We start from the raw sequence: 13,080 nt of genomic DNA, 5'->3' as shown, positions 1-13,080 counted from the left end.
AAAGTTCGATATCTTCTCACACTAAGAGTCATCGGCCTTCTCTATTCTCTATATAATGGACAGTTGTACTTTTCCAAATCTCTGATGGTTGGAATGGATGGTATGCTCAATAGCAGTCATAGCATCAACCTCGGAAGTAGCGGTCGTCCCCTTCCCGATAACCTGCTGGCAGAGATCCTCTCCTACCTCCCAGCAAAGACCTTCTTTAGGCTCCTCTCTGTTTGCAAGACCTTTCGCCAGCTCTCATCAGATTCTCATTTTCTCCTTTCACAGACGTACCACAACAATGTCATCTCCGGCTTCTTTCCCCACATCCGCAACATTCCTGGGCCCTTCTTCCTCATTGACCCCTACGCCGGTGTGCCCAGAAGCAGCCTCGAATTCTTGTCCTACAGGAAAGTCGTAATCCTTGGGTCAGCGGGTGGCCTCGTCTTTGTCTTGCATAACAAAGATGATGCCTTATGCGTCTACAACCCGGCCCGTGGGACTCGGTGCCAGCTGCCCTCCCCGCCGAGCAAGTATTGGACATGGGGCGGCATCGGCATCGCGGTGAGATTCATGAACGATGGAGATGGGGTGACGAAAAGCTACAAGTTGGTCTACCTTTCACGGACCCCAGAAGGGAGCTCGTTGCACCGCTGTCAGGTCTATGACTCGTCTGCGAGGGTGTGGACGATGGACAAGGAACTCGACTTCGGTCGGATGGAACTACATTTGGAGCACCCGGTGGTCTGCGACGACGTCGTATTCTGGGCATCGTCACATTCGAAATCGTACGAGAGGATCGACCACTATGTCGTCGCCTTTGATGTGAGGAAGGAGCGCACGCAGATCATCCCTCTGCCGAAAGAAGCAGCCGTCGCCTACTTGGACACGATCGGAATAGGCAAGTGGGAGGGGAAGTCGCTGTGCCTAATCCATTACGAAATGTGTACTTGGGTGATCGGACTGTGGCTGCTGAGGAAGACAAACGACGGTCCGCCAGGATGGGTAAGGGTGCATGAGGTGAGCTTGGGCCAGATAGGGTTCAGGGAACCCCCCAACGTGAGCTGCGTCGTGCTGAGAGAGGTGGCGATGACCACGTCACTTGTTTTCACCGTAGATAGCGAGGCATATAGCTATGATATAAAGGATGGAGAACTCAAGAAGCTGGGATCGCTGGGATGCAGTTACCCACTATTGATCCCTTACTCTAATACGCTTCGGCCATGCGGTGAAGAAGAGGAACTGTTCGTAGATAAGAGAAGAGAAGTTGAATGAAAATTTTTGTCTTTCATGTGTCCAATGCTACGATTAAATATCATGAAATAGAGGGTTTTCTGTTAGTAGAATTTTCTGCCATTGTGAATGAAACAGCAAGAAATGATTTCTTGGGAGACAATATTAAAATTGTTACGAGAAGGTATAACATATCATAGACAGGTTCTGCAAAGTAAACAGGTTGTGCAAGAAAAAGTTCACATGTCCTGAAAGAGAAGAGGATTGTTTAGTTGATTCATATGCATGCATGCATGCATGCGTTCCCTGTCGAGCAACAACATCTTGTCATTCGGCAACTATAACCAATCTGCACTCTATACAACGTCGGCAACGAATTCATATGCTTTGAAATTTAAGAAAAAAAAGAAATATAACATACTAAATAATACTTACCGCATGCTTTAAGTCATAAAAGGAACCTCTGCATTATTCTCATCTTCATCTCTCTTTTTTTTTTTTTTTTTTTTGCCCTTAATTGCCAATATTACAGTTTCTCCTTTCTTTTTTTTTTTTTCTTCTCAACCTCGTCCACAATCGTCATTGTCCTCTTTTTTCAACCTTACCTGCACACGTTTAGATTAAAAAAGTTAGGATTTATGTTAAAAGAAAAGAAAATACTAATATGAGCTATGAGTTATTAAAGCATTATGGGCTGAACTAATGCGCTATGTGCCCAACAGATAAGAATCTTTAATGGAATTATATCTGTAGTTAGATTTGGAAAGGCAAAAAACTCATGCAACTTCATAATTAGATCACTCATCGTCGGTTAATTCAGTGGTCAGATCTCAGGAAGTCTTGTCCGGCAAAAAAAAGTACCGAAATCTTGATTCAAATGGGATGATGCTAAAACCCCGAACACCAAGTAACCTCTGCTTCCTTTTCCCTCTTTTTTTCTCGATACGTTAGATGTCATGTGTTAGTGCAAACAACTTTACGCCGTGGCCTCGGGGCCGACGCGGTTTGTTCTGGGTCCGAATGGCGGGGATCTCCCAGGGGGGTTCCTCGGGACTGTAGAGGTCGCCGGCTCGGGTCGGTTCGGTCGTGGAGGGGGGTCGCCGTTTCCTCTGGGAAGGGGCTCCTCGCCTGTGCGTCCGGTGAGAGGCGCCTCGTCTTCGTTCCTGCACACAGGTCGGGTCGGAAGCTCGGCCTGACCCTTCCAACGATCAAGTTAGTGATGTGGAGTGGAGTGGTTTTGAGGGTGTTTTTGTGTTGTCCTCTCCCTCCTTTTCTCCCTTGGCATGCAAGGGTTTTTATAGTGAAGGTGGTGCGTAGGACTGCTAGCAGGGAGCAGGATCGAACTCCCGGTAGCGTCTGACACTAGTGTTGGCGTCACGTGAGGGGCTGGGCTCCTGTAGGATAGTGACGTGCCTCGGTTGGCGTTCTGGTCTTGTTTGACCAGGTGTTGTCAGGTCAACCGAGGGGCGATGCGTCATCCGAGACAGCTGACGTCAGCCCGAGTCTTATCGCCATTATTACCCTCATCATATTCCCCCCCCAATGGAAGTTATGCGTCGGTTGCCGTAAGGCGAGTCCGAGGCATGGCTTCGGTTCTAAGGAACCGTCTCTGTCGGGCGAAGGCCGGTTCATTGCCAGGGGTGTGGGAATCATGGAGCTTGACAATTGACGAGGGTTGGATGTGCAGTGGTGGCTCTGGGTGGCCGAGGAACCTCAAGTAGTGGTTCGTCGGTCAAGTTGGGCTTGGTTGTAGGGGTGGTAGGCCCCTCAGGCGGGCAGGCCGCGCAGGAGTGGTCTCGGGCAGCATGGGGTCGAGGAGCTCTCGGGCAGGCAGTGGCCGAGGAGCTACTTAGGCGGGCAGGCCGCGCAGAGGAAGTCTCGGGCAAGCTGTGGCCGAGGAGGTCTCGGGTAGGCTGTGGCCGAGGAGGTCTCGGGCAGTATGCCCTCCTTCTAGCGCCAAAATGTTACGGGGAACAACTGTATGCCGTGGCCTCGGGGCCGACGCGGCTTGGTTCGGGTCCGAATGCGCGGGGATCCGACGCGGCGCTCCTCGGGACAACTGGGGTGGCCGGTCACGGCGGTCCGAATGGGACGTAGCGTGGGGGGTGAAGCCTCGTCGTGGTGACTGGGAGATGCGACCTTGCCTTCGTTCCTGCACACAGGTCGGGTCGGAAGCTCGGCCCGACCCCTCCGACGATCAAGTCAGATGATGTGGAAGGGAGTTTTCTGCCGTGGAGAAGTCCCCCCTTTCGTTTAGAACTCGGGGGTATTTATAGGGTAGTTTAGCGTTACCTGATGTGCCCGCCTGTGGGAGGCAGGATCGTACCTCTGACGACGTCTGACGCTGTTACTAACGTTGCGTGGAGAACCGGACTGTCGCAGGGTATGGGCGAGGGTCGGTCGTCGTCCTCTCCTGTCGTGGTCAAGTGCACGGGGTCGGAAGTCGTTGCCTGATAGTGGATGACGTCAGCGCGTGTCGAGTCAGCGTTATTGCCTTCCTCATTGGGCAGAGTGGCGCCCAGGTGGGGCAGTCGTCGTGACACGTCATGTCGCCATTATTACCCCTATCATCATGGATAATGTCTTACTGAGGTTTTCATATGATATCTCAAATGGTAATTTTAAATGTAATTACTATTTATCATTTTCATAAAAATATATGAAGAATGATATTTTTTTCACTTTATTTTAATACAATAAATATGAAATATATATAGTTTCATGGTCAGAGTTTATGAATATGGTAATCGGTCCTTAAAGAAGAAAGTTGTGTCGATAGAAGACGCAGAGGATGACAAGAACATGTGTATATATATACATACAAGCACGGTGGTGGGACGCGGAAACTTAAATAAGAAAGCCGTAAGGGAGGTGCCGCGGGCGAGCGAACCACCACCGCTTACTTAGCATATAAATCAATATATACACATATTGATTTTAAAAAAAGAAACTTCTCATTTTTCAGATTTTTAATAGCGCTTAATTTTTTGCTTAATCCTTGAAATATCCAATTATCTACCCTTTTTTTTTTTTTCTTTTTTTCCTTTTTCTGTGGACTAGTTGGATGAATCGATCCAATTATAGTATTTTCAGTAATACTAAGAAACAATCGTCAATGCAATAAAAAATATAGTTATAATATTTTATATTATGAAAAATACTATAACATAAAATAAAAATACTGTAAAAAATAATATTTTCAAAATAATTATATTTATAAATATATTATATTATATTATTTTTTGGGTATTACTAAAATACTATAACATCGTATTAAAAATATTGTAATCGGTATTAGGTTAAAAAAAAAATTGATGTCGGAAAATTTCTGAAAACGTGAGACTCTTTTATGGAGAAAAAAAAAAAAGAGAGAATTCCCTCACATTCATATGCATTAAATTGCTGTTCGAGGGGCAAATGACAATCGACTTACAGAGATTGACCGAGTCAATAAATATGAAAATTGTTGTGTTTATATATAATACCACCAAATTAATGCAACAGGGAATTTGCATCGCATTCATCCTCACTAAAAATTGGTGGATTGAGGCGTTGACTTGCCAACTGCCTGAGTCATTTCGATCCTCGCCACAGCTTCCGATCGAAGTCAACGACGTGCTCGTCTTCCCCACATGGATTTCATCGGTAATCCCCCAGAAAAAAAGCTCTATCATGTTAATATACTATGCTCGAGAAAATGTCGGTGTTCATCACGTTAATTCCATCGGGAATTAAGCTGCATTATATTATGCTTCCTCCCGATATATATATATATATCTCATAAGAAATGGAATAATCATGCATCGAAAAGAACACCCAAACAAGCGACAAGTATAACGATGGCATGCGGTTACGTGATGGCAACCACTTAAGCAATGCAAGCACGCAAAGGAAAGATAGAAGTGACCTCTCACACACAAATGTATGATTTATTACAACCATTTTTTGTCCTTTTAAGTTTTGATTGTTATTATAGCATTGTTATGTATGCTCATATATTGCTAATTAGATCTTCGATTTAGTCAATTAAACTTAATTAATTATACTTTAACGCTCAATTAAAGTTATTTTTCTTGAGACATGTGTATTTATTTATCTATTTATTTTCGGTACCAAATGGAGACCTAAGCATATCCATTCATACATTTTAACTTCTACTCAAAACCCACCGCCTACCCCCCACCATTAATCCGTTGTTTCCTCCCTCGACGTTTCTTCCCCGTTGCCAGCGATCGAAACCAGTGCTCGGCGTCTCCTCTCTCTCTCTCTCTCTGTCTCTCGGTGAAGGATCTCTTCATCTGCCCTCTTTTCTTTTTGGAGTTCGAGATTGCTTCCGTTGATCGACGTGGTAAACGTTTGTGGGGGGGAGGGGGTATCGGATGTCGATTGCAGGGGGTGAATTTGGTCGCGGTGGGGATCGACGGCTGATTCGAGTGTGAGGAAATCGGGCATGGGTTTCTTTCCAGGCTGATTGGATCGGCCTTCTTGTTTCGGTGGTTTCGGTGGGATCTTCCCTCACTTTGATCTTTGTTTGGGGGGCGAATATTTCGGAGGGAAGATGGGGTATTTGAACTCCATCAGTGGGCTTCAAGCAGACGGTGCTCCGGTCAGCGGGGGAGGACTCAGGTCTCGTTCGTTTATTCCTTGTGAAGTCGTATTAAGGCTTACGATATTCTTTTCTAGATTTGTTTATGTTTCGTATCTCGTGCGATTTTCGAGCTGATCTTATGCTAGCATTCGCTTCATATATTTTGAGTTCTAATTCGAAGACAAACTAGCTAGTTATTGGAAGAGATTTATTTATTTATTTATTTTTTATGTATAAACAGTCGTTTATTCCTTAATAATTCAATATAAGTTAGATCCTTAATAATTGACAAACAAGTTATGAGATGGTTCGTCAGATATGGATGTGTGAACTTACATGGGAAACATGGTTCTTTTACGCTGAATAAACTCATAGAACTGCTTCCTATCTGTTAATTGTGGTTCTTGAATCTGCAGTTGAATATGTTGCCTAAAGTAGGCTGTAAAGAAACATCCTACTCTTGCGTGTCAATCTAACATTAAAACTCATGCTTATTTCTTTCAAGACAGTCAAGATGGGAAGTTTGGTTATGGGTATGCAAGCTGTCCGGGGAAAAGATCTTCGATGGAAGACTTCTATGAGACGCGAATTGACAGCGTTGATGGAGAAATTGTTGGCTTGTTTGGGGTCTTTGATGGTAAAATTTCTGCAGTATTTTGTTGTCTTTGTTATGTTTAGAATGTCTTATCTTTTTTTTTTTTTGTATTTGCAAATTTTTGGTAAAACTGACATAGAAAACCCATTCATTAACTTGCTTCTTTCAATCCTTTTCTAGGGTAAATTTCTCTCGTGGAGAGTTGCTTATACATTCAATATCCTAACGTTAGACTTTGATGCTTTGATGAGTGGTTATGTAGGTCATGGCGGTGCCCAAGTAGCAGAGTATGTTAAACAAAACCTCTTCAGCAACTTACTCAGGCATCCAAAGTTCATTACCGATACAAAATCAGCTATAGGTGGTGCTGATTTGCATTTTGTACTATGAAAGAGCTTTTAGAGAACAATAATATTTGGCTTATGAAATTCATCTGTGCTGTTACCTTCAGCTGATGCATACAACCACACGGACGCAGAATTTTTGAAATCTGAGAACAGCCAGAACCGAGAGGCGGGTTCAACTGCATCAACAGCTGTCCTTGTTGGTGATCGTTTGCTCGTTGCAAATGTTGGGGACTCTAGAGCTGTCATATGTAGAGGAGGAGATGGTAGGCCCCTCATCCTTAAATCAGTTCTCTTATCATCAATTATGTGTAACGGATTTCTGTACTTAATCTAGAACTAAACCGGCTCAATTTAGATGGAGTTTACTGCATTTTTTTTTACTAACTGTATTCTGACAACCCAACCTATTTAAGAGCAATATTTAGAATGTGACACCAGTGACATCTAGGTTCTTAGGATATATGTAGGTTCTAGACCAACAAAGTTTTTTGGCCTTCTCTTGATCCTGCCAAATGCTATAGTAGCTCTGTGTGTCTCTGGTGTACTGAACACATTGAAACAAATAATCATATAGTTTCAGATTCTTCAAAAATATAGTAATATAAAAAAGTATAGACAGGAAGGAGAAAGAGAACATATTCCTGTTTGGATTCACAGAATTTAAGCCTGAAATTGGAGAATTGAACCTGCGAAAAAATCTTCAGAAATGGCTGAAACTGCACACTTATGGTGATAAATGAGGATTTAAATTGTTGATGATGGATGAGGTGCTAAAGTTCATTACGCTCTCGTATTGCATGTACTCTTTTTGAAATGAGATTTGAAGATTAATAGTTTACTAGCAAGTTAAACAGGATTGGAAACTTAATATTAAGTTATCCAATTTTTACACAGCATTATTTAAAGAATAATAATCACTTTTTTATGCTACTTCTATAAGCCATTGCACTTAATGTCTTTATGACTTATCGATGCTACAGTGGTTTCATAGCTACATACTTTTGGTGAAATTGTATACTAATAGTTTAGTCATGTTATCTTGTCTTTAATGTATGATCTAAGAACTATTTTTTGTTCATCGCTTGAGTGTTGTTCCTTGATGAAACTTTCCATTTAGCGCTGTACATAGTAGGTTTTGGTACCACTTTAGATGTATGACATGTCTTGGAATCTACAAATGGGATTTTTATTGGTGTGATTTATTATTCTACGGTCTTTTATCCTCCAGTCCACATTTTGTTGGTTATATTTCTTGCATTCTGGAATTGACCCTTGTCAAAACCATCTAATCGTAGACTTCGACGATCGGGAGTTTAACTATTCACGCCAATGACAAAACAGGATGACAATGGAAGTTGATGTTTCCTTAATCCTGAAGCTTGTCATAAGCATATTTCTCCATTATTTGTTTTGTTCAGTGTTAAAGAATATATTTTTTATATGGAACTTTAGGTAGATATTATTGTGTCTCCATTATTTTTTCTTGCCAAATTTACATATTTTTTATCAAAAATCATCCCTCATGTATGTAGAGCTTGGTATTTAACATTTTACATATTTCCATAATCATTATCCGTGATCTACCATTTGCTTTTGTTTGGATGTTTGCTTGCCCATTTGTTCATCTCATGGTTCAATTACTATATGTGGTCATCTTTAGTTTGAGATTATTGCCTTCTAACTAGATTCAAATTTCTGATTGATTTATGAATGGCAATAAACAGTACTGTGTGGTGCTGTTGACATACTTGTTGTCATTGAATCCTGTTGTTTATGTTTGTTCTTATGCCCGTTGAGGTTGTTCTGTATTCTTTATAAGATATCCATGCAATCTCTTCTCATTTCAATTGATTGGGTCGAAAAATCAATCTAGAATTTGTTGCATCACTCGATCCAGTTATCTTGAAAATTGTAACTAATAAAGACTTTTTATTTAGCATATTAAAAGCTGCTTGTGGTTCTAATTTTCGTTGTTTTTTTTTTCCCACTTTTTCTTTGTTAAATCGAGTTTGGCATCTCAACTTGTGCTCAATTAATACAAAAGTTTATGTATTCTATGAACCTCTTGATACAAACATCTGATTCTTGGTTTTTCAGTGGCATCAGTTGCAACAAGTCCTTTTCTGAGGCAAACAGTTGTGCCAATTTCTTGTAGAGCACCCATTTTACTTGCAAGTTCTGTTTCTTGGTTCTTACAATATATTGCAAAAGCAATTTTCTGATCATGATAGAGTAGTTGACCAAACGAACTTCTGGGTGCTTCATAATTTAGAGAAAAAAGTCTTTTGTTCCCCATATGGTAAGTTTTGCTTCTAGTTTGTGCAGTAGATTGCAACGGCAATTCTTCTGATTGCTTGGTAATTTAGAGAAAGAAACCTTTTGTCCCTCGTGCATCATGGTCAAAAGCCAGTTCTTGGTACTTTGAACAACAGAGACCTGGCAAATCAACCTGTTGTGGTACTTGGTTGATGTGAGCTCTCATAATTAAACCAATCACTCTATTTTGATGGTGATAATATGGAGATGATTTTCTCTGGATGTGCTTGAAGGTTCTGTTTTTAACAAATTCAGTATCTGAAATAGAATACAATCACCAGAATCTTGTATTGAATTATTGATTGAGCCTCTTAAAAGTTTAGTTCTTTACTAGGAACTCGGCTCACGCTATTTTTTGTAACTTTTGCAGCTATAGCTGTCTCAAGGGATCACAAGCCTGACCAAACAGATGAGAGAGCAAAGGATTGAGGATGCTGGGGGCTTTGTAATGTGGGCTGGTACTTGATCTCCTCCATCATTTTTTATCAGTTTAGATCATTTCGTTATATAAATACTGATCAACTGTAACTGCAGGGACATGGCGTGTCGGTGGTGTTCTTGCCGTTTCTCGTGCATTTGGTGATAGGCACCTGAAACAGTTTGTTGTCGCAGATCCAGAAATTCATGTTTGATCTCTGACCTATCACTTTATTCCTACAATGTTATTGTCTTCAAGACTCGAGACATATCATCATCTGACAGTAATGCCTTTGACTGCTTCGACTACTGTTGAATGCAGGTGGAAGCGGTTGATGGATCTCTCGAATTCCTCATCCTTGCAAGTGACTGATTGTGGGATGTTGTCACGAACGAATGAGGTATACTTTAAAAGAAGAAAATAACAAAAAACAAAAAAAAAAGTAGGTACCTGAAATATCATCTCCGAAGATTGAACCCTTTCTTTTTCATTTGGTTCCAAATTCAGGAGGCGGTGGTAGCTATTGTCAAACCCCTACAAGATCCAGAACAAGCAGCAAAGAAACTGTTACAGGAGGCCTATCAAAGGGGTAGTTCTGACAACATCACTTGGTGTCGTGGTACAGTTTCTTGGCTAGCCTTGATAACACAACCGAGCAGCAATAGGTACAAATTGTCTGCTTGATCTTTGTTATCGCTTTGTTATCTGTAATGGTTTAGTGGAGTCTGTATCATGCTGTTTTCACTTTTGTTAGAATAATCAATAAGATTGTTTGGTTAGAGTGCCTAAATTTCTTCCTGAATAGTCGTTTATATATACATACCATTTTTACCATTTGGAATTTACTCCTGCAATTAAAGTAGCTCAAGTTTGGTAATTTAAGCCTCAAGGAACAATTTTGATATGCCCCCTATGAAAGCAAAATGAGACCCATGAAAGAAGGTCTCTTATTGAGTTTGTATTATAAATGTTGGCAGGAAGATTAGTTTCACATGGATACAGAATTGAAGTGTCTAATGATACATAGTGGAGTTTGATTGTGATAGTTTCCATGGTAACTTTGACCATTTTGACGTAGATTCAAAGGTAAAGCCGTATAACCATTCTTCGTGATTGATCCATCAAAGGGTCATGCCCATGTCTTATCTAGCGTGGCAGATGCGCGGATGTGTTTGAATAGAATAGAATAGAATAGAATCTAACCTATTAATTTGTTGTTTGCGCCCATTAACAAAAATTATAGGTCCCATGGCATCCAAGAAGGATAGGAACATCGAAGTTACTTTTTATTAACCCTACACAGTTTGCCTCGTGCAAAAGAGTCTACCTTAGCCTTCATATTCTCCTCGTCTGTTGTCGACACAACCTTTCTTGACTCGGACACAAAAAAAAGGAAGAGAAAAATAAACCAAAAGAAGGCTAATGGAGTTGGGGACAACGACCGATGGAATGAACAAGTTGATCGAGTATGGTGCCTCTCTCTCTCTCTCTCTCTCTCTCTCCACACTAACCGGTTATTTAATGCTTTGTTGTCGTCCGCAGCCCACTGCCGACGACGCTTTCAGCAGAGCAGCGAGAACAGAAAAAAGGAGACGAAAAGTTGGTTCACCGGGGAAATGGAGGAGGGTGCCGAAAGCGGCGTTAAGACGTGGATCCTGGCATTTCTCTTTTGTCGAGGACAGCCGTAGAGATGCCACAACGTCGAAGCTGCTGCCTCGCTCCTCCAATTTACTCCTTCGCCCTTCCCTCTCCCTCCAAATTTGCTGCTCAGCTTCTTCTCCTCTTCTCCTCCACCACAAGGATTCCTCTCCGAGCCGACCACCTTGTGAGGTGTGCTTCTCTTTGCTCCTCTCAAGGGAATCCTGTGGCCTCCACTGCCTTCGTCTTCAGTTCTTGATCTCCGCAGCCATGGGCTCCGAGGCGGTCGTCGTCGTCGTAGGTGAATTGCCTCTGCTTCCGCCCATAAAGACTGCGCCGACGCGGGACAAGCCCGTGGAAGGCCGTCCCGATGCTGCCGAAACCGAAGAGGAAGAGTGCGTCACACCAAAAGGCGGAAGAGACCGTTCTCAAGCCCGTCCTTGTTTGTACGCCGGCGAAGAGAAAGCCGAAGCCGGCGAAGAGGGTACCGCCGGCTCCTTCCATGGAATTCCACGCCGTTACTCCCGATCTTACCTCGGTCTTCCTTCCTCTCCCTCCCAAGAAGAGAATTCGTGTAGTTTGATCTGAAGTTTCTTCACCAATCTCCTGTAACTCCTTCTGTTCCCCTTCTGTTTTCCCGTGTGCCTGGTAAAAGATTTTATTTCCTTTTATTGTTTTCTTTTCTTCCTTAGACGAAACAAAGACCATCAAGCACTTTGTGTAACATGAGGAGAACTGTCCTCCACATCATGCTGCAATGTGTACATATATCGGACAGTTCTCTTGGGTTCTTGCTTTTAGTCGTTCTGCAATCTAACACCGTCGAGGAACCCAAATTACTTACTGTGTCTTGGGATGCAAACTTGTGGAATTCCCTCATAATAGTTGTTACGGTCCATCAGTGTCTGTGCAGAGACAGATGGGAAGTTAAGGTATATCACATGATTCTAGATCAGACAGTACCTCACAACCCTTCTAAATTTCTGCATCTTGTTAAGAATCCAGCAGGTAGAAGGAAGAGATTCCTGTAGAAAGGGCACCATAATTTTAACTTTTATGGCCTAGGAAGACACACCTTACGAAGATTGCAGGCTAACGAATCACCAATATTTGTTTCTTTAGGGTGCCAAATGAGAACGAATAGTGTCCAATAGCTGGTCCTGTTTCTGCAATGTTTCTTTCGTTTCCTCTGCAGAAATCAACCTAATGTGGGTGAGAGCTGGGTACAGTTTGAGATCCAAGTTATTAATTCATGTGTACAGTAAGTAAATGTAGGAGATGGCAGAACATATGGAGCTGGTATCATAATGTGATGGAGGGAGTGACCACATGGATGGCAATTAAAAGCTGCAATCTTAGCAAGTGACATAGTGTCACGGCCTTAGCTGGAATTGCCTAAGGCGTGAGGCATCCTTGCGGCCAAAGACGCGAACTTAGCTTGCGTTGTCTAAGTCGCGGGTCACCTTTGCGGCAAAGACGCGAACTTAGCTTGCATTGCCTAAGTCGCGCTTCGCCCTTGCGATATTGCTCCGCGAGGATCAGCCCACTTGTAACCTCTCGCAAGTCCCGAAGGACCTGTAAAAGAATAAAGTTGATTAGTTCGAAAGAACGAGCGGCGGACAAGTCCCGACATCTCGCGAAAAGGGGAAGCTTTACAAGCAATTCAGCGAGCACCTTGCGTGCACAAGAGAAAAGAGGGAGAGGGGGAAAACAAGGGCTTTAGAAGGTTGAACGAACAGCTGCAAGCCCACAAACAACCACTCACCTGGTCCCGGGCGCGACAACAAGTTCCCATCAAGGCAACTTGCGAACTTGCGAACTTGCGAAAGAGTGTTCAACGCCCGGTATATATCCGAAGCCCCATCCAGCCCTGTGCCACCCGGGGGGTTCAAAGGGGCTGAGATGGCTGACGTTTTGGTGAGCATAGGCAGATTCCAGAAATCAGCCCGCGGCACGCGAA

At 42.7% G+C, this 13,080-nt stretch overlaps 1 protein-coding gene across 5 annotated transcripts; it reads left to right on the top strand.

Annotated features, from left to right (window-relative positions):
- Positions 1–5,214: 5,214 nt before the first annotated feature.
- Positions 5,215–11,897, top strand: LOC135666094 (probable protein phosphatase 2C 59). 5 transcript variants are annotated; one of them, XM_065177627.1, is made up of 9 exons: positions 5,218–5,844; positions 6,316–6,443; positions 6,664–6,762; positions 6,853–7,011; positions 9,435–9,522; positions 9,599–9,690; positions 9,804–9,882; positions 9,990–10,147; positions 11,025–11,897. In XM_065177627.1, the coding sequence occupies exons 1-5, from the start codon at positions 5,777–5,779 to the stop codon at positions 9,491–9,493; spliced, it is 513 nt and encodes a 170-aa protein (XP_065033699.1). In that variant the 5' UTR covers positions 5,218–5,776; the 3' UTR covers positions 9,494–9,522; positions 9,599–9,690; positions 9,804–9,882; positions 9,990–10,147; positions 11,025–11,897. The 5 variants fall into 5 exon arrangements, 3 of the variants coding, with proteins under 3 accessions (XP_065033697.1, XP_065033699.1, XP_065033698.1); XM_065177626.1 differs by lacking the exon at positions 11,025–11,897 and having other exon boundaries at positions 9,990–10,316; XR_010509692.1 differs by having other exon boundaries at positions 5,222–5,844; positions 6,316–6,762; positions 9,990–10,948.
- The last annotated feature ends 1,183 nt before the right edge of the window (positions 11,898–13,080 follow it).

Source organism: Musa acuminata, unplaced genomic scaffold (assembly GCF_036884655.1).
Source record: "Musa acuminata AAA Group cultivar baxijiao unplaced genomic scaffold, Cavendish_Baxijiao_AAA HiC_scaffold_1072, whole genome shotgun sequence".
Classification (NCBI taxonomy): domain Eukaryota; kingdom Viridiplantae; phylum Streptophyta; class Magnoliopsida; order Zingiberales; family Musaceae; genus Musa; species Musa acuminata.
Note: the sequence above shows the minus strand (reverse complement) of the source record. Positions and strands in the feature narration are given on the sequence as shown.